This window comes from Rhinopithecus roxellana, chromosome 3 (assembly GCF_007565055.1).
Source record: "Rhinopithecus roxellana isolate Shanxi Qingling chromosome 3, ASM756505v1, whole genome shotgun sequence".
Taxonomy (NCBI): domain Eukaryota; kingdom Metazoa; phylum Chordata; class Mammalia; order Primates; family Cercopithecidae; genus Rhinopithecus; species Rhinopithecus roxellana.
Genome location: NC_044551.1, coordinates 144875606 through 144895191, shown reverse-complemented (window position 1 = coordinate 144895191; position 19586 = coordinate 144875606). Strand labels below are relative to the sequence as shown.

At 41.8% G+C, this 19586-nt stretch overlaps 1 protein-coding gene and 1 long non-coding RNA gene across 3 annotated transcripts in view; one reads left to right on the top strand and one right to left on the bottom strand.

Moving 5' to 3' along the window:
- CKMT2 (creatine kinase, mitochondrial 2) overlaps positions 1-14017 on the top strand; it is a 31829-nt gene extending 17812 nt beyond the window's left edge. Inside the window, exons 3-10 of one of the 2 annotated variants that reach the window (XM_010386025.2) lie at positions 300-498; positions 1987-2082; positions 2582-2803; positions 4566-4651; positions 5591-5714; positions 7016-7150; positions 11227-11352; positions 13758-14017. In XM_010386025.2, the coding sequence (XP_010384327.1) occupies positions 300-498; positions 1987-2082; positions 2582-2803; positions 4566-4651; positions 5591-5714; positions 7016-7150; positions 11227-11352; positions 13758-13877 (1108 nt within the window). In that variant the 3' untranslated portion in view covers positions 13878-14017. The remainder of the gene's footprint in view (positions 1-299; positions 499-1986; positions 2083-2581; positions 2804-4565; positions 4652-5590; positions 5715-7015; positions 7151-11226; positions 11353-13757) is intronic. The other variant, XM_010386026.2, reaches the window with a different exon arrangement.
- LOC104680189 overlaps positions 845-19586 on the bottom strand; it is a 40796-nt gene continuing 22054 nt past the window's right edge. The window contains exons 2-3 of the long non-coding RNA XR_750416.2: positions 11429-11522; positions 845-1191 (exon numbers count right to left, since the gene is read on the bottom strand). This is a non-coding gene — a long non-coding RNA (uncharacterized LOC104680189). The remainder of the gene's footprint in view (positions 1192-11428; positions 11523-19586) is intronic.

The following is a 19586-nucleotide window of genomic DNA, read 5'->3' as shown; positions in this document are numbered from 1 at the left end:
CACCCCAGGGTGTGTACAGCACCCATTTTGATTTCTGTTATTCCAGAAGGTATTTACTGAACACTGGTTTCAATAGCCAGGGACTGTTCTCAAAAAGGCAAAGTCCCTGCTCTCGTGGAACTTGCTCATTTTTTGAAACCTGGTGTCTTCATGTATGACTCCTGAGCAGTTCTAGCCAAGTATCCCTGTGCCTGCTGGCTGAAGGGAGCCTAGTGGAAGGATAGGCAAACACCAAGTCCTTCCATTGGCCCCTTTCCTCAGGGGCTGCTGGCTGACAGCTTGCCCTCCTCTCCACACAGCGCAGACTACCCAGACCTGCGCAAGCACAACAACTGCATGGCTGAGTGCCTCACCCCCGCCATCTATGCCAAGCTTCGCAACAAGGTGACGCCCAACGGCTACACCCTGGACCAGTGCATCCAGACTGGAGTGGACAACCCTGGCCATCCCTTCATAAAGACTGTGGGCATGGTGGCTGGTGACGAGGAGTCCTATGAGGTAAAACTATTGGCTGCTGGTTCCAGGGTGGGAGGGATGCTCTGGATATGATTGAATTGCACAGTCCTGGGGTCCTTTTCTTCTCTATGGGGCCAACTTTCTACCTTCTCAGGAAGGGCTCCCATAAAGGGAAGCCAACTCCAGCAGAACCATCTGGAATGCTTTCTGAAACAATGAGGTCTATAGCTTCCCAGGGACAAGGCTTCCCTTGCTGCTGTGCTAAGATCCCTCCCTGTGGAGGAATGAATTGCATGACAGAACTCTGAGCTTGTCGAGGGGATGAGTTGGTACAGAAACAATAAAATCGAATGGTGTGTATTCACCAGTAAGACATTAGGAGCTGATGTGTTTGTGGCTGAGTTTTATTGGGTGGGTGTCGGGAGGAGGGTTCAGTGTATCTTTAGGAACATGAGGAATTCTCCTATTACTTCTATTATTGAATTCTCTCCTATTACTGATTAGACAATCACTGTAGCCCAGACTACTGAATTCACCAAGTCTCTTGGATAAATCCCATGACCTCGGCATCCTCATCCTCAATGCTGAAGCACAGGGTGGTCGGCTGGAACAGCGCTCAGCCACCATGCGTCCCCTCCACAGAGCAGCCTCTCGGCTGAGGCAAATGCCTGCAGCCCTCCTCCTTCAGGTCCACCCTTTTGGGTTCTTCTGTTGCAGGGAGCCGAAGGCAGTTCCCTAGAAAGGCAGCCATACAGAAGAGAGGGAGCCATCTTGAATAAACACGACTGGTGGCTCATTTACGTACAGCAGTGCACAACCCTGGGTCTAGTTTGGGTCCCAAGCTAGCGGTAGCTCTATGGACCCAAAGCCCTCCCCACTTCCCACAGCTCCCAAAGTCTGCAGGGTGCTTTGTTACAACTTCTTTTAACATTTTTTTTTTTTAAACGTAAAGGATATGCCTGAGGTTTTGTTTATAGAAAAGATTTTGCACGAGATAGTTTGGGCTGGGGAAGGTCTGCACAGGGTGAGAGGTCCCTGCTTTGCCCGAACTGCTGCTATGTACTTTTCTTCTGGCATAGCCAGGTTTTCAACAGATTTCATATGTAGCTTAATGTTTAGAATCTGACTTTCCCTTAAGCATAAAACTGTGTAGCCTCTGATCAGGTAGCTTCTTGTAACCCACAAAGGCAAACATGTCTAGGAAACTCCTTAAATTCCTAACCATAAGTATTTTCTTGCTCAGTCTGATGGCAGTGATTTTGGTAGAATCACTCAGGGGGAGGCTAAGATAACAGAACTCACCAGCTCCACCCTGTCTCAAGGGGCAAGATGCCTCCAAAAGGCTTTCTCTCTTGTTATTACTATTATTAACCAATCCATTCTCACATCCATTTCCTACATGATAGTCCTGAGAATTTCAGAGGAGGGCATCAACTTTGGCTTTTAAGATAGAAGGGGCAAGTGAATGGAAAGGTCTTTGAATAGTAGGTGAACCAATTAAAGAGGAAACACCCATCCTCCCTCCTGCAGGTGTTTGCTGACCTTTTTGACCCCGTCATCAAACTAAGACACAACGGCTACGACCCCAGAGTGATGAAGCACACAACGGATCTGGACGCATCCAAGGTAAGCTCCAGCCTCCCTCTCCCTCCCCACGAAGCTGGCACTCCAGAGCCCAAGGGGAAGAGCCCTGGAGAGAGGGGTTGCCCACTCTGAGTCAGATACCCCTGGAAGGCACTGACTGCCCTGGCACGGCCTTCCCCCTGGAGGGCCACAGAGAAGGTTAGGAAGGTCCCAAAGTCTTTGTTTTTAAAATAAATACAACCAGGGAAGGGTTGGTCATTGGGAACTTTAAACCTTTCCTAAAGCTACTTCCTTTTTCATCCCAAACCACCCAGTGACGTTCAAGGACCCCAGACCACACTATTTAAAACAGCTTTCCTCTTTACTAGTCGAAGGCCCCTGCCCCAAGACTTCCAGAATGTATCCAACTTATGGATTGTGCAGTCGTGCACAGTGCCTGAGGGTCCCCAGGGAAACTGCGGATCAGCAGATTAGAACCCACTGTGGCTGGCAGGACCGTGGTCCGAGGCTGGCTGCAGTGACCCCACACTCTGCTTGGCAGATCACCCAAGGGCAGTTCGATGAGCATTATGTGCTGTCTTCTCGGGTGCGCACCGGCCGCAGCATCCGTGGGCTGAGCCTGCCGCCCGCCTGCACCCGGGCCGAGCGGAGGGAGGTGGAGAACGTGGCCATCACCGCCCTGGAGGGCCTCAAGGGGGACCTGGCTGGCCGCTACTACAAGCTGTCCGAGATGACGGAGCAGGATCAGCAGCGGCTCATCGATGTGAGTAGCAGATGGGGCTCCCTGGAGAGGAACTGGACCAAGGGCTCTGACCTGCACAGGAAGGCCTCTCCTGGTGCTCTGCTCAAGCCCTTACCCTGCCCGGGAGCTTGCGGGGCTCCACCCCTGGGCTCAGCCCAAGAGCATCTACGTGTTCAGTATAAGAAAGAAAGATGAGGCCATACATCGTACTTGTCAAACACTGAAATATTCTATGGATAAAATCTGCATAGGAAACTCCAATATGGAGATGGTGCCTACGGATAGGAGGGTGGAGATGAATGGAGGATCTCCTAGCTTGTTGATAAATGGGAACAGTTAGGTGTGGAAGTCCTGTCTGTGCCCAGAAGATGGTTTCCATTATCACAGCCAAAGAAAATCCTGGAAGCCAGGAGAATCTAGAAAGGAAATTCCAGGTGGGAGGCCTACCCTGACTCTTGTGGAGTCAGCCTCTGCATTTCCTGGTGGGGTTGATTCCTGTTGCTTCCACCATGTTCACCACAGCTTCCCTCTGGCACCAGGGTGCACAAAACTCAAGTCCCTTACTTATTTTCGTCTTAGCAGAGCTAAAACAAGATAGCATTTTCAACAGTAACTTTTAACTCTTAAAAAAAAACAGAAACAAAATTTTGTTATTTCAAAAGATGCAAATGCTAAGAAAGATGCCTCATTTCCAAACCAGAGAGGCCAACTATATGGCCTAGGGGCCTTAGTCTCCTCGTCCCTGTGGCCACCAGGCCAACTATTTTCCTGCCCAGTTACAGAATAAGCTCCCCTCTACCTCAAGTAGTCACGCTGGTTTCCTGCTTAAGGGACATGGTGCTCCCTGGGCGGTGGCAGGTCACAGTCCTCTCCTGGCTGAAGTCTCTGATCTCTCCCACTTAGAGACTGTAGGACTCCTCTCCCCACATCCACTTGGTTTCTTACCTCAGAGTAATCATATTTGAATATATCTCACTGTAGAGTACATGTGTAGCTATGCAAGAAATAGTATACACATTGCAAAAAAAAAAAGTCTTGACTTTGATTTTGGTATGTGGAGTAGTACATCGCAGTGGTTAAAGGCACAGGCTTGGGAGTCACAGAAGTCTAGATTTCAATCTTTACTCTGATACTTCCTACAACCATCTTATTGGACAGGTTGTTTGATCTCTGTGAATCTGTTTTCTTCATTTATAAAATAGAATAATTACACTTATTTCATAGAGTTGTGAAGATTAAAGGAAATAAAAGCCTGTAATCTAGAGCCTGGCACAGTCAGCATTAATGGTAACTATTTTTATTTATTGATCATTATTGTACATCTCTAATACTTTTTAATGAAATAAATAATAAAACAATAATACTAGAAACAGAGAATGACCAGTGTGTAGACCAGCCTTTTCAGGATAGTATCCCTCATTCATTGCTCACTCAGCCACTGCATAGGGTTGGCATTGGTAGTGTATACCCACTCCACAATGATGTAATGAGTTCCATATGGACTAACCCAGTGTTTTCCAACATGAGCTGCACACTAGAATCTAGAATCACCTGAAGAGTTTTTAGAAAGTCCTGATGCCCAGACCAGTCTATAACAGCTAGGTCAGAATCTCTGGGGGATGGGAAGTAGGCATTGTTTGAAGCTCCCAGGTGATTCTAGTGCGCAGCCAAAGCTAAGAGACAGCAGCCATGATAAGTGAGTTGGAACTTGTTCACCTGGCACTTGCAGTCCTGTTTGATCTCATCAGTCTCTCCTCTCTGCTTTATCCCTTTTGGCCTACAGGACCACTTTCTGTTTGATAAGCCAGTGTCCCCTTTATTAACATGTGCTGGGATGGCCCGTGACTGGCCAGATGCCAGGGGAATCTGGTATGGATGCAGCATTTTCGCATTTGCAATATCTGCAGAGGATCTCTTTGAGATCACCTGCTTATCCTAACCCGGAGTTTCTGTGTACTGCAGCTGACAGCATGCCCAGATGAGCTAAACGAAAAAGACTACTTGGAAATTGTGTGTGTGTGTGTGTGTGTGTGTGTGTGTGTGTGTGTGTGTGTGTGTATCTAAGTATTGTGATATTTCTAAGATGTGTGAAATATGACCTGGTTTGCATGAATTATGCATGAGAAAAAAGGCTGGCTTTTAAGAAAAAATTTACTTCATATTATTTGACCTCACAGATAATCTGTTTCATAACATTAAAAGAGCAAAACATAAAAAATATTGAGGATTTAAGAAAAACCCTAAAAGAACTGATACCTAGTGCACACACGTTTTATGTTGGCCAACAGGCCTCAGCCCACTTTGCCTCCTGCACCCTGACAGGTCATATGAGTGTACCTGAAGGAGCAGAAATAAAAGTGTTCATATGCAGCTGCTCTGTAGGGATGGTCAGGCAGAATCTATGGAGCAAACCTGTGAAATGCTGCATACCTTAAACATCTTGGGTGGAAGATAACCCATCTCCTTTTTAAAGCACAAGATTTTGGTTGAATCTTTTAGGAGACAAAACGTTGTGTCAAAGCCAAATGTCATACAGTTGAATTGTCATCCTAGTCAGAGGACCTAGGGGAAATTATATTCTTGTTTGGTAAAAACATGACATCTTTAAGGGTGAGAGTTGGTCTTAATCTTCCTTCTGTCAAAGTAACATTATTTTGTCATACTTGTTCAGGCACAGTTAAGAGATTAGGGCCATCTAGGAAATGAGGAAGGTGAAATGAAGCTATCAAGCTTAGGGAGGTAATGGGAGTTTTCCTGTGTTGAAACAAATGCAATTAACACTCAGTACCATATTTCTCTCTTCATTAGGCATAATTATGATAAGACATTTCTCATCTGGATAAATGAGGAGGATCACACCAGGGTAATCTCAATGGAAAAAGGAGGCAATATGAAACGAGTATTTGAGCGATTCTGTCGTGGACTAAAAGAAGTAAGATGTTATCTGAGATTTCTGGATATTTATTAAAATAAAATTACCATATTGTTTGTTCTTGAACGAAGACACTATGGGAACTTCCAAGATGGAGCTAATTTTTTTTTCTAGAAATCAAGCCTTTTTAATTAATTTTTTTGAGATGAAATTTCACTCATCACCCAGGCTGGAGTACAGTGGCGTAATCTCAGCTCACTGCAACTGCCGCCTCCTGGGTTCAAGTGAAAGTGATTATCCTGCCTCAGCCTCCAGAATAGCTGGGATTACAGGCGGTCACCACCACGCCTGGCTAATTTTTGTATTTTTAGTGGGGGGGGGGGGGGGGGGTTCACCATGTTGGCCAGGCTAGCCTCAAACTCCCGACCTCAGGTGATCCGCCTGCCTCAGCCTCCCGAAGTGCTGACATTATAGACATGAGCCACTGCGCCCAGCCTCAAGGCATTTTTTGGAGTGGAACTTCCAAGGTGGTGCTTCAGAACATAGGTGACTTTCTCTTGTTATTAGAAAGCTATTATGCTTACCTCCGCATTCCACTGTGGTTTAGGGAAGTCTGTGGATCATTACTTGTTTTTTTATTTATTTAATATCGCTCTGAGCTATTCTAAGCATAGAGATGACAGAGAATGTAGCCTGACCATAGACTTACCTGCTGAGAATTCCTATATTCTCCTACTCTCTTGGCATGAAAAATGCCACCAATATTCATTGAGTGCTTAGTACGTGCCAGGTACTATGTTGACTGCTTTACATCAGGGGTCCTCAACCCCCAGGCCATGGACCTGGTACAGGTCTGTGGTTTGTTAGGAACTGGGCTGCACAGCAGGAGGTGAGTAGTGGGCGAGCCAGCATTACTACCTGAGCTGTGCCTCCTGTCAGATCAGCAGAGGCATGAGATTCTCATAGAAGCACAAACCCTATTGTGAACTGCGCATGGGAGGGGTCTAAGTTGCATGCTCCTTATGAGAAGCTAATGCCTGATGATCTGAGGTGGAACAACAGTTTCATCCCGAAACATTCCCTCCCTACGATCCATGGAAAAACTGTCTTCCAAGACACCAGTCCCTGATGCCAAAATGATTGGGGACCACTGATTTACATGGTTCATTTAACTTAATTGGATCATTTTAATAGTCTGGTAGGGGAGGTATTATTTTCTCTTAAAGGAGTACTATAAATTTACCTTAATTTCATTCATGCCAGAGGAGGGTATACATCTCTTCCCCACTGGTGCTAGGGATGTGCTGAATGAATGGATGTTGGAAAATGCTATCATTTATTCGCTGTGGTTCTACTTGTAGGTAGAACGGTTAATCCAAGAACGAGGCTGGGAGTTCATGTGGAATGAGCGCCTAGGATACATTTTGACCTGTCCTTCGAATCTTGGAACAGGACTACGAGCTGGTGTCCACGTTAGGATCCCAAAGCTCAGCAAGGTACTGTTATGTGCCCAACGGCCCTGATGGGCCAGGGATCAGCTCAGATGTGACTGTGGAGGGAGAAAACATCACTGCCCATTCCTTAACCCTTACTTTCTCTACCTACAATATAAAAATAAGAAAAAATTAAGTTTGCCTCAAAAGACATTTGTATTAGTTAGAATAAAAGGTTAAGGGGCTGTAAGAAAAAGATGGTAGCTTCAAGAATACGGCCTTTACATTTTTCCTCATGTAACAAATCAAGATAGGTAGTCTCTGCGCTATCTGGTTCTTTCTATCTCCTTTCTCTGTCTCTCCTAGTTCAAGCAGTTCTCAAACTTGAGCATGCACGAGATCACCTGAAGGACTTGGTAAAACACAAGTTACTAGGCCCCACCTGCAGAATTCGCATTTCTAACAAGTTTCCAGGTGATGCTGGGGTTGTTGGTCAAGGGTCTACACTTGGAGGAACGCTGTCTTAGAGCACTGTTCTTAGAGACCTACAAAGAGACTTAGACTCCCACATAATAACAGTGGGAGACTTCACCCCAAATCAACAGAATATGTATATTGTTCTCAGCATTACATCGCACTTATTCTAAAACCGACCACATAATTGGAAGTAAAACACTTCTCAGCAAATGAAAAAGAACGGATATCATAACAGTCTCTCAGACCACAGTGCAATCAAATTAGAACTCAAGATTAAGAAACTCACTCAAAACCGCACAACTACATAGAAATTGAATAATCTGCTCCTGAATGACTACTGGGTAAATAACGAAATGAAGGCAGAATAAATAAGTTCTGTGAAACCAATAAGAACAAAGACACAATGTACCAGAATCTCTGGGACAAAGCTAAAGCAGTGTGTGGAGGGAAATTTATAGCACCAAATGCCTACAGGAGAAAGGAAAGATCTAAAATTGACACCCTAACATCACAATTAAAAGAGCTAGAGAAGTGAGAGCAACAAATTCAAAAGCGAGCAGAAGACAAATAACTAAGATCAGAGCAGAACTGAAGGAGACAGAGACACGAAAAACCCTTCAAAAAAATCAATGAATCCAGGAGCTCGTTTTTTGAAAAGATTAATAAAATAGATAATAATAAAATAGATAGATCATGAGTCAGACTAACAAAGAAAAGAGAGAAGAATCAAATAGACACAATAGAAAGTGATAAAGGGGGGATATCACCACTGATCCTACAGAAATACTACCATCAGAGAATACTATCAACCCCTCTGCAAATAAACTAGAAAATCTAGAAGAAATGGATAAATTCCTGGACATATACACCCTTCCAAGACTAAACGAGGAAGAAGTTGAATCTCTGAATAGACCAATAACAAGTTCTGAAATTGAGGCAGTCATTAATAGCCTACCAACCAAAAAAAGTCCAGGACCAGATGGATTCACAGCCGAATTCTACCAGAGGTACAAAGAGGAGCTGGTACCATTCCTTCTGAAACTATTCCACACAATAGAAAAAGAGGGACTCCTCCCTAACTCATTTTATGAGGCTAGCATTATCCTGATACCCAAACCTGGCAGAGACACAATAAAAAAAGAAAATTTCAGGGCAATATCCCTGATGAACGTCGATGCAAAAATCCTTAATAAAATACTGGCAAACTGAATCCAGCAGCACATCAAAAAGCTTATCCACCACAATCAAGTAGGCTTCATCTCTAAGATGCAAGGCTGGTTCAACATACACAAATCAAACGTAATCCATCACATAAACAGAACCAATGGCATAAACCCACATGATTATCTCAACAGATGCAGAAAAGGCCTCTGACAAAATTCAACAGCCCTTCAGGCTAAAAATTCTCAATAAACTAGGTATTGATGGAACATATCTCAAAATAATAACTCTTTATGACAAACCCACAGCCAATATCATACTGAATGGACAAAAGCTGGAAGCATTCCCTTTGAAAACTGGCACATGACAGGGATGCCCTCTCTCACCACTCCTATTCAATATGGTGTTGGAAGTTCTGGCTAGGGCCATCAGGCAAGAGAAAAAATAAAGGGTATTCAAACAGGAAGAGAGGAAGTCAAGTTGTCTCTGTTTGCAGATGACATGATTGTATATTTAGAAAACCCCATTGTCTCAGCCCAAAATGTCCTTAAGCTGATAAGCAACTTCAGCAAAGTCTCAGGATACAAAATCAATGTGCAAAAATCACAAGCATTCCTCTACACCAATAACAGACAAACAGAGAACCAAATCATGAGTGAACTCCCATTCACAATTGCTACAATGAGAATAAAATACCTAGGAATCCAACTTACAAGGGATGTGAAGGACCTCTTCAAGGAGAACTACAAACCACTACTCAAATAAATAAAAGAGGATACAAACAAATGGAAGAATATTATATGCTCATGGATAGGAAGAATCAATTATAGTGAAAATGGCCATACTGCCCAAAGTAATTTATAGATTCAATGCTATCCCCATCAAGCTACCACTGACTTTCTTCACAGAATTAGAAAAAACTACTTCAAATTTCATATGGAACCAAAAAGTAGCCCGTATAGTCAAGACAATCCTAAGCCAAAAGAACAAAGCTGGAGGTATCATGCTGACTTCAAACTATACTACAAGGCTACAGTAACTAAAACAGCATGGTACTTCTACCAAAACAGATATATAGACCAATGGAACAGAACAGAGGCCTCAGAAATAACACCACACATCTACAACTATCTTTGACAAAAACAAGCAATGGGGAAAGAATTCCCTATTTAATAAATGGTGTTGGGAGAACTGGCTAGCCATATGCAGAAAACTGAAACTGGACCCCTTGCTTACACCTTATACAAAAATTAACTCAAAATGGATTAAACATAAGACCTAAAAACCATAAAAAACCTAGAAAAAAACCTAGGCAATACCATTCAGGACACAGGCATGGGCAAAGACTTCATGACTAAAACACCAAAAGCAATGGCAACAAAAGCCAAAATAGACAAATGGGATCTAATTAAACTAAAGAGCTTCTGCACAGCAAAAGAAACTAGCATCAGAGTGAACAGGCAACCTACAGAATGGGAGAAAAATTTTGCCATCCATCCATCTGACAAAGGGCTAATATCCAGAATCTACAAGGAACTTAAATTTACAAGAAAAAAACAGCCCCATCAAAAAGTAGGTGAAGAATATGACCAGACACTTCTCAAAAGATGACATTTATGTGGCCAACAAACATGAAAAAAAGCTCATCAGCACTGGTCATTAGATAAATGCAAATTAAAACCACACTGAGATACCATCTCACACCAGTTAGAACAGCGATCATTAGAAAGTCAGGAAACAACAGATGCTGGAGAGGATGTGGAGAAATAGGAATGCTTTCACACTGCTGGTGGGAGTATAAATTAGTTCAACCATGTGGAAGACAGTGTGGCAATTCCTGAAGGATCTAGAACTAGAAATACCATTTGACCCAGCCATCCCATTACTGGGTATATACCCAAAGGATTATAAATCATTCTGTTATAAAGACATATGCACACATGTGTTTATTGATTCACTGTTCACAGTAGCAAAGACTTGGAACCAACCCAAATGCCCATCAATGATAGACTAGATAAAGAAAATGTGGCAGACATACACCATGGAATACTATGCAGCCATAAAAAAGGATGAGTTCATGTCCTTTGCAGGGACATGGATGAAGCTGGAAACCATCATTCTCAGCAAACTAACACAAGAACAGAAAACCAAACACCACATGTTCTCACTCATAAGTTGGAGTTGAACAATGAGAACACATGGACACAGGGAGGGGAACATCACACACTGGAGCCTGACAGGGGTTGGGGATTTGGGGAAGGGAAGGGATAGTATTAGGAGAAATACCTAATGTAGATGATGGGTTGATGGGTGCAGCAAACCACTATGACACATTTATACCTATTTAACAAACCTGCACATTCTACACATGTCTCCCAGAACTTAAAGTATATAAAGTTAAACTGTTATCTCTCACTATATGTCTTCTATCAGTAAATGCACCAATGATTGTGAATCGATTTTGCCTCTTACCACATTTAAGTATTATCCCTTTGTCCTAGGACCCACGCTTTTCTAAGATCCTGGAAAACCTAAGACTCCAGAAGCGTGGCACAGGTGGTGTGGACACTGCCGCAGTTGCAGATGTGTACGACATTTCCAACATAGATAGAATTGGTCGATCAGAGGTAACGTCTCTCTCACTTTCGTAACACGAACTAACAAAATCAGCCTAAGAGAACAGAGAAAAGCAAACAGCCTTACCATTTTCACAAAATTCGAGACCTCCTCTTCGCCCATCAAGTCCTGAGTTATGTTAGCTTTTCATTCTGTAACATTATTCTTCCATGGGAAGTAGCTGCATAAAGGTAAACATAATGTGAGCTGAGAATTTATAGGCAAGCATAGGAATTCACAGTGGGACTGTTGTCACCGACCTGCCATGAGAGCTATTCCAACAATCCTCAGCGAGCAGGAGCTCTGTTATGCTAAAGGACTGCAGTTTTTTTTTATTACTGCAAAGTCAGAACATCTATGCTATCCCTCTGAGGGTGGCAAAATAGTGGAATTTTCTCTTGATTCTGAATTTTCTTTGGTGAAGGCTACAATCATCTTCACTTTGCTGTTCTTAGATACTCAATGGTTTTAAACTTTTATTTCTTAGGCTAAAGATAGCAAATATGTTATGTGCTAGGTTTAGATAAGTTTGTGCTCATAAAATCCTTAGGATTCTGTGATGAATATGTAGGATGAAAAGGATTCATAGACTTTGTGTGGCCTGAAACAATGAATGAGGCAAAAAGATGGCACATAAGGAACATGCAGCTGAAAGCTAAGCAAATACTGATTGTGGTAAGTTATACCAGCTTATCTGGATGTGGTCCCATTGGACATATTATGCCCATCATTAATTTAAAAGCCTCTTCTCATAACACAACTCTTAATAATTCAGTGACTGGTTATTAAATCTGTGGATTATCAAAGTTCTCTCTTCCTTACCAGTTTGTGAATATTTCACTGCCTATTGATATCCCTACCAGTAGGTACACTGAGGAAAAAGAAAGGAAGAAACACTCAAAACAATTAGATCAGCCAGTGTGCTATCAGCTCTGGTAAAGTACTTGAGGGACAACCAACTATAATACCACAACTTCTGAAATTTACTGAATCATGTGGGGTGTAGTGAATAAAGAAAATCTGGGAGGCTAGCCCTGTTGATTCTAAGATTAACTAGATATTTATTACTGGAAAACAATGTAGTTAATGCTTAAAAAAATGTTAAGTCTAACTATACTAGGCACTCACTATAAAAGTGAGGAAAAAACTACTCAAAAAACTTTAAAAATTGTTATAATACATGTTTAGTACTATAACCAAATACTGGTTATAATTTTTTCCAATGTATTATATCATGAGCATCTTCCCACAATATTAAGTATTCTTCAAAAACATGATCTTTAATCACAGTAAAGATAATCTATTATCTATTTAATGTTTTCCTGATTGTACATTTGACCATCTCTATACATAATTCTAATCACAACTCTGGTTATTTAGTTAGGATATACTTCTAGGAAAGGAATTCCTGGGTTAAAACCAGGGTGCTCTATTTATGACCACGTTTTCTACCGGATTTATACCAAGATAGAGTCTACTGGCATTGAGTGAGAGACCTGTCTCACCATACTCTCACCAATACTGGAAGGGATCAAAGGGATAAGTAGAAAATACGTGTTTTAGTTAGTAGTGACTAACATTCTGATTTAACCCTCTCTTGGAGCCTGTTTCCTTATGCATATAAACAGATAGGGAGGCAGCTGGAATATGTGATGCCTAAGAGCTAACATTCAACGATGCCTTCCATCCTCGCTGCTCATTCTTGAGTTGTATAATGTATGTCTGGAATTAACTAATTTCTCTCTTAATTTGGGTTTCCTTGGGAGCGGTGCAAGTCATTTGCTTAGGAGGTGATCCCATAGCAGAAAAAAAAATTAAGTAGATGTGCTATGGTTTAAGGAAGACAAGTATTTGGAAACCAAACTTCTATACATAGTTTAAGAACAGGAATTTTAGAAAGTATATCTTAATTTGTAAAACTTCATTTCATTAATAAGCTTGCCCAGCACAGCACAAACATGATTTAGTTGCCAAACATTTGACATTAATTTTTCAGGAAGACACTCACTGTATTAATGATGACATCTGAACTCTATTAGCATACCCAGTGCTCAGATTAGTGGCAGGTCAGAATTCAGATCCAGGCCAAAGAACAACACAAAGGTGTCACTGTACTCTTAACTTTTAGATAAACTCTGATATTGTATAGACTGATAGGAAAAAAATGTTTGAGATGCAAACTAACGGTTTTCATATAGTAAAAAAGCTTTCACATACAAAGTAGTATCCCCATCTTAACTATGGAAAGATTGACAGAAACCCTTATATCTCTGCCTTCCGTCTCTGAGAAGGAAGAAATTGTTGTGAAGTCCATCTAAGTGGCAAGTTCTCATTTATCCCAGTGCTGTTCCTGTTAATTAATGCCCTGCAGATGTCTTCTATTCAAATTAATCATTCGTCTTCTTCACTGTCAAAGGTTGAGCTTGTTCAGATAGTCATCGATGGAGTCAATTACCTGGTGGATTGTGAAAAGAAGTTGGAGAGAGGCCAAGATATTAAGGTGCCACCCCCTCTGCCTCAGTTTGGCAAAAAGTGAACTTTCCCTTTCCCAGTTTATAAATAATCTGTCTGCTGGTACGACAGACATGAATCTCTACTCTGAGAGTTTTTGTACACTTGGAAAAATGTAAAATTGTAGATCCTGCCTATCTTTAAAATAAAACTCTCCTTAACATATCTTTGCTTTGTTTCTGATTTTTTTAAAAATAATACTAAGAAGGGCAAACACATCCGATTACAAGTAGACAAGAAGCAAAATATTTTAAGACAATAAAACTAATATTTGTAAGTTTTGATTTTGCCACAACTTACACCTCTAAATAACCCTTTAGCTACCTAGATGTTAGTCAACCCTTTAGGAAATCTCTTATGGACACCACTGGAAAGTAAGGAATTAATATAATAAGCAATTTTCTGGCAAATGGAGCAAGAGAAGACTTACTTATTGAAAGTGTGGCAATAAAGACTACACAAATAGAGGCTACTTATTTATTCAGAGTTTGCTGTCACAAGGGTGTCAACCATCATCACTTGCATTTGGCAGTGACTCAAAGGCAGGCAGAGACATGAGAAATCTTTATGGTGAAAGAAAGGGGAGGTTTCAGGTATGCTGTGATTGGGGTTGCAGGCATGGGGTAGTTGAAGACAGGCTATCTAGAAGCGGGGTATGTTATGTGATTATTTGGGGAAGCATATTTGGTTTTATCTGATTGGTCCTGAGTTGGAGGCAGGGGCAAAAATTAGAGAAGTCGGCAGTCATTGACCAAGTCCTGACCATCCTGTACTGACTGTTACAGAGGTTAGGGTTTGGCCTCCTAGAATGATTGCTTTAGAGGTTGTGGGTGAGAGTTCTGTTGTCCTGTGGTCTAGCCATTGTCTCTCTATATACTCAGTCTATCAAAAACAATTCAAAATTTGATGTCTGAAATACTGAAAATGTTTTTAGTATAACCTGAAAGCAGAATTCTCCCTTCAACATGCCGATTATTACCTTGAATCTTGTTATTTTCCTTCTATCCTGTGATGTCTATAGCTTGAAGGAACACGATAGAGTAGGTGGGAGCAATTAATTGTGTAACAAGTTAGGAAACAGCTCCACACACAAAAGATAAATACTTTTTAATAGAAATGAGATCAAGTTATGCACCCTATAGTAAGTGACATCCTGTTCGCAGAAGTTGTGATAAGTTTTAATTTTGCTACAAGAAACAAGCATATTGGCAATATTACAGTTAAAATAAGACCTTTTATAAGATGAGTCCATTGGAAGAGATAAAGGGACTTTTAATTATTAATTAAAATTCTAAATGAATACCATATCTTCCAGCCATGGGAGTCATATAGCATGCAAATAGTTCCTGTCTACTAAGGTCTAGTTCAATCAGTATTCATCAAGCACTCATATGAACAGAGCATGGTTCTGAGTCACAGGCCTTTTAAAATTTGCTGCATTCCTTACATCAGAGGCAGATGCAATGAGAAAGCTTCGATGGGTGAAAAATCATTCTGGCTCTCTTCCTCAGGGGAAGAGAAACGGGTCTTCTCCTTGACTTCTGGGCTTCCATAGTAAGTCTGCTTATGGAGACTGAGCTACTCTCCCCTCACGCCAAACATCATAAAAGAGCATGTCTGAATGTTCTGAAAGCAGCCAAAATAATTTTTTTTTCCTTGAGACAAAGTCTTACTCTGTCACCCAGGCTGATGAAGTGGCACAATCATGGCTCATGGCAGCCTCAAACTCCCAAGCTCAAGCGATCCTCCCACCTCAGCCTCCCAAGTAGCTGTGATGACAGGTGCACACCACCATGCCCAGCTAATTTTTTATTTTTTTTTGTAGAGATAGGGTCTTACTATGTTGCCCAGGCTGGTCTTGAACTCTTGGACACAAGCAATCCTCCTGCCTTGGCCTCCCAAAGTGCTGGGATAACAGGCATGAGCCACTGTGCCCAGCCTAAAAGAAGTTGTTTTGAGGTCAAAAAATTTGCATGAGATTCAGGCTCATGACCAAAGGTAAATTATTTAACTCAATAGTCTTGATTTCATTTGCAGAATGGAGAGAATTCCTGCCTTATAAAGTTTTTATGATGATTAAATAAGGCAGTGACTTACTTTGTTTTTCCCTTTTACTGTAAAAGGAAAAAAAATGTGAAAAAATATATTTCACATTAGAACCCGGTACACAAACAGGCAGGCTGCAGGCTCTGGGAGACAGCCAGGAAATTATGAGTGCCCACGGTGTGAAAGTGTGAAAGGGGGATTATTTGCCCCGACACACACATCTTCACTGGGGAACCTAAAGGTCCAGATCACAGAAGAATTTGACCTTGCCTGGGAGCTGAGATAAATTTAGAGAGCTGAGTCAAATACAGGGGTAGGGGAAGCAACAGGAAGGGCCCTGTGGAAACTCTCCATCCCCAGGGAAGTCGTTTCTGACTCTGTCTCTCAGGTATCCTTGGGGAGGGCTGCCAGTGAAACTGGGGAAGGACCACAAGGAGAAGGAAATTTCTAGCTGAGCTTTGTAACAATTTCCACCAAACACAAAGTCTCCTGGACAGAACCTGGGGAGCGGGCAAACCAGGAGTGCAGATACAAGCACAGAAGCTGTGGCAGGCAGGGAGGCATGAAATCTGAAAGCCCTGCTTGCTTCCTCAGTCGGGAGGCATGGAGCCTGGGGCAAGTTCTCAGCCCCACTCACCAGCTGCCTGGAAATAAACTCAGTGCAGCTCGGGATGGGGCAACCCAGCCTCACGGGTTGTGTGGGAGCTGGTAACGCCTGTAACTGCCAGCATTCTCCCACTTCCCTGGCAACATGCACGACAAAGCAAAGGCAACCATAATCCTCCTGGAAACATAACTCCATTGGTCTGAGAACCACACCCCCATACCCCACAGCAGCTGCAGCAACCCCTACCCAAGGAGAGTCTAAGCTCAGACACACCTAACCTTGCCCCCACCTGATGGTCTTTCTCCATCTGCCCTGGTAGCCAAACACAAAGGACATAGTGTCTTAGGAGCTCTATGGCCCCACCCACTGCCTGATTCTCCCTATACTACCGCAGCTGATGCTCTCTTGAAAGTGCTACCTCCTGGCTAGAGGCCAACCAACACAAAACTAGCACACTAAACAAAAATACAACCAAGGACCCTCACAGAGTGCATTTCACCCCCTGCTGCCTCCACCAGAGCAGGTGCTGGTATCTATGGCTGAGAGACCTGAAGACAGATCACATCACAGGACTCTTTGCAGACAATCCCAGTACCAGGCTAGAGCCTGGTAGCTCTGCTGGGTGGCTAGATCCAGAAGAGAAATAACAATCACTGCAGTTTGCCTCTCAGGAAGCCACATCCCTAAGGGAAGAGGGAGAGCACCACATCAAGGGAGCACCCTGTGGGACAAAAGAATCTGAATAGCAGCCTTCAGTCCTAAATCTTCCCTCTGACATAGTCTACACAAATGAGAAGGAACCAGAAAAAACAATCCTGGTAATATGATAAAACAAGGTTCTTAATACTGCCAAAAGATCACACTGGCTCACCAGCAATGAATCCAAACCAAAAAGAAATCTCTGAATTGCCAGAAAAATGATTCAGAAAGTCGATTATTAAGCTACTCAAGGAGACACCAGAGAAAGGTGAATACCAACTTAAAGAAAATTTTAAAATGTTACAGGATATGGATGAGAAAATCTCCAGAGAAATACCATAAATAAAAAACAATTACAACTTCTGGAAATGAAGGATGCACTTAGAGAAATACAAAATACAATGGAAAGTCTCAGCAATAGAATCAAACAAATAGAAGGAAGAACTTTAGAGCTCAAACACAAGGCTTCTGAATCAACCCAATCCAACACAGACAAACAAAAGAGAATTTTAAAAAATGAACAAAGCCTCCAAGAAGTTTGGGATTATGTTAAACAACCAAACCTAAGAATACTTGGTATTCCTGAGGAAGAAGAGAAATATAAAAGTTTGGAAAACATATTTGAGGAAATAATCAAGGAAAAACTTCCCCTGCCTTGCTAGAGATCTAGATACCCACATACAAGAAGCTCAAAGAACACCTGGGAAATTCAATGAAGAAAGATCATTGCCTAGGCACAGAGTCATCAGGTTACCTAAAGTCAAGACGAAGGCAGGAATCTTAAGAGCTGTGAGGCAAAAGCATCAGGTAACCAATAAAGGAAAACCTATCAGAGTAGCAGCAAGGGATTGGGGTCCTATCTTTGGCCTCCGTAAACAAAACAATTATCAGCCAAGAATTTTGCATCCGGGAAAACTAAGCTTCCTAAATGAAAGACACAGTCTTTTTCAAACAAACAAATGCTGAGAGAATTTGCCACTACCAACCCAGCACTACAAGAGCTGTTAAAAGGAGCTCTAAATCTTGAAACAAATCCTTGCAATACATCAAAATAGAACTTCCTTAAAGCATGAATTTCACAGGACCTATAAAACAATATTACAATGGGGGAAAAAAAAAAACCCAGGTATTCAGGCAACAAATGCCACATGAATATAATAGTACCTCACATCTCAATACTAACTTTGAATGTAAACAGCCTAAATGCTCCACTTAAAAGATACAGAATGGCAGAATTGTTATGAATTCACCAACCAAGTATCTGCTCTCTTCAAGAGATTCACTTAACACACAAGAACTCACATAAACTTAAGGTAAAGGAGCGGAAAAACATACTCCATGCAAACAAACACCAAAAGCAAGCAGGAGTAGCTATTCTTATATCAGACAAAACAAATTTTAAAGCAACAGCTGTTAGACAAAGAGGGACATTATATAATGATAAAAGGACCTGTCCAACAGGAAAATATCACAATCCTAAACATATTTGCACCTAACACTGGAGCTCCCAAATTTATAAAACAATTACTGCTAGACCTAAGAAATGAGATATACAGCAGCATAATAATAATGGGAGACTTCAATACTCCACAGACAGCACTAGACAGATCATCAAGATAGAAAGTCAACAAAGAAACAACAATGTACTTAAGCTATAACCTACAACAAATGGACTTAACAGATATTTACAGAACATTCTACCCAACAAATATAAAATATACATTCTATTCATCAGTACATGGGATATTCTCCAAGACAGACCATACAATAGGCCACAAAACAAGTCTCAATAAATTTAAGAAAATCGAAATTATATCAAGTACTCTCTCAGACCATAGTGGAATAAAAGTGGAAATCAATTCCAGAAGAAATCCTCAAAACGATGCAAATACATGGAAATTAAATAACCTGCTCCTGGAATGATTCTTGGATCAACAATGAAATCTGAAATCAAGATGAAAATTTAAAAATTCTTTGAACTGAATAATAGTGACACAATCCATCAAAACCTCTGGGATACAGCAAAGGCAGTGCTTAGAGAAAGTTCATGCCATTAAACGTCTACATCAAAAAGTCTGAAAGAGCCCAAATGGACAATCTAAGGTCACACCTCAAGGAACTAGAGAAACAAGAACAAACCAAACCCAAACTCAGAAAAAGAAAAGAAAAATAACAAAGATCGGCCAGGTGCAGTGGCTCACGCCTGTAGTCCCAGCACCGTGGGAGGCCGAGGCAGGTGGATCATGAGGTCAGGAGTTCAAGACCAGCCTGGCCAACATGGTTAAACTGCATCTCTACTAAAAATACAAAAAAAAAAAAAAAAATAGCTGGGCTTGGTGGCAGGCACCTGTAATCCCAGCTACTCGAGAGGCTGAGGCAGGA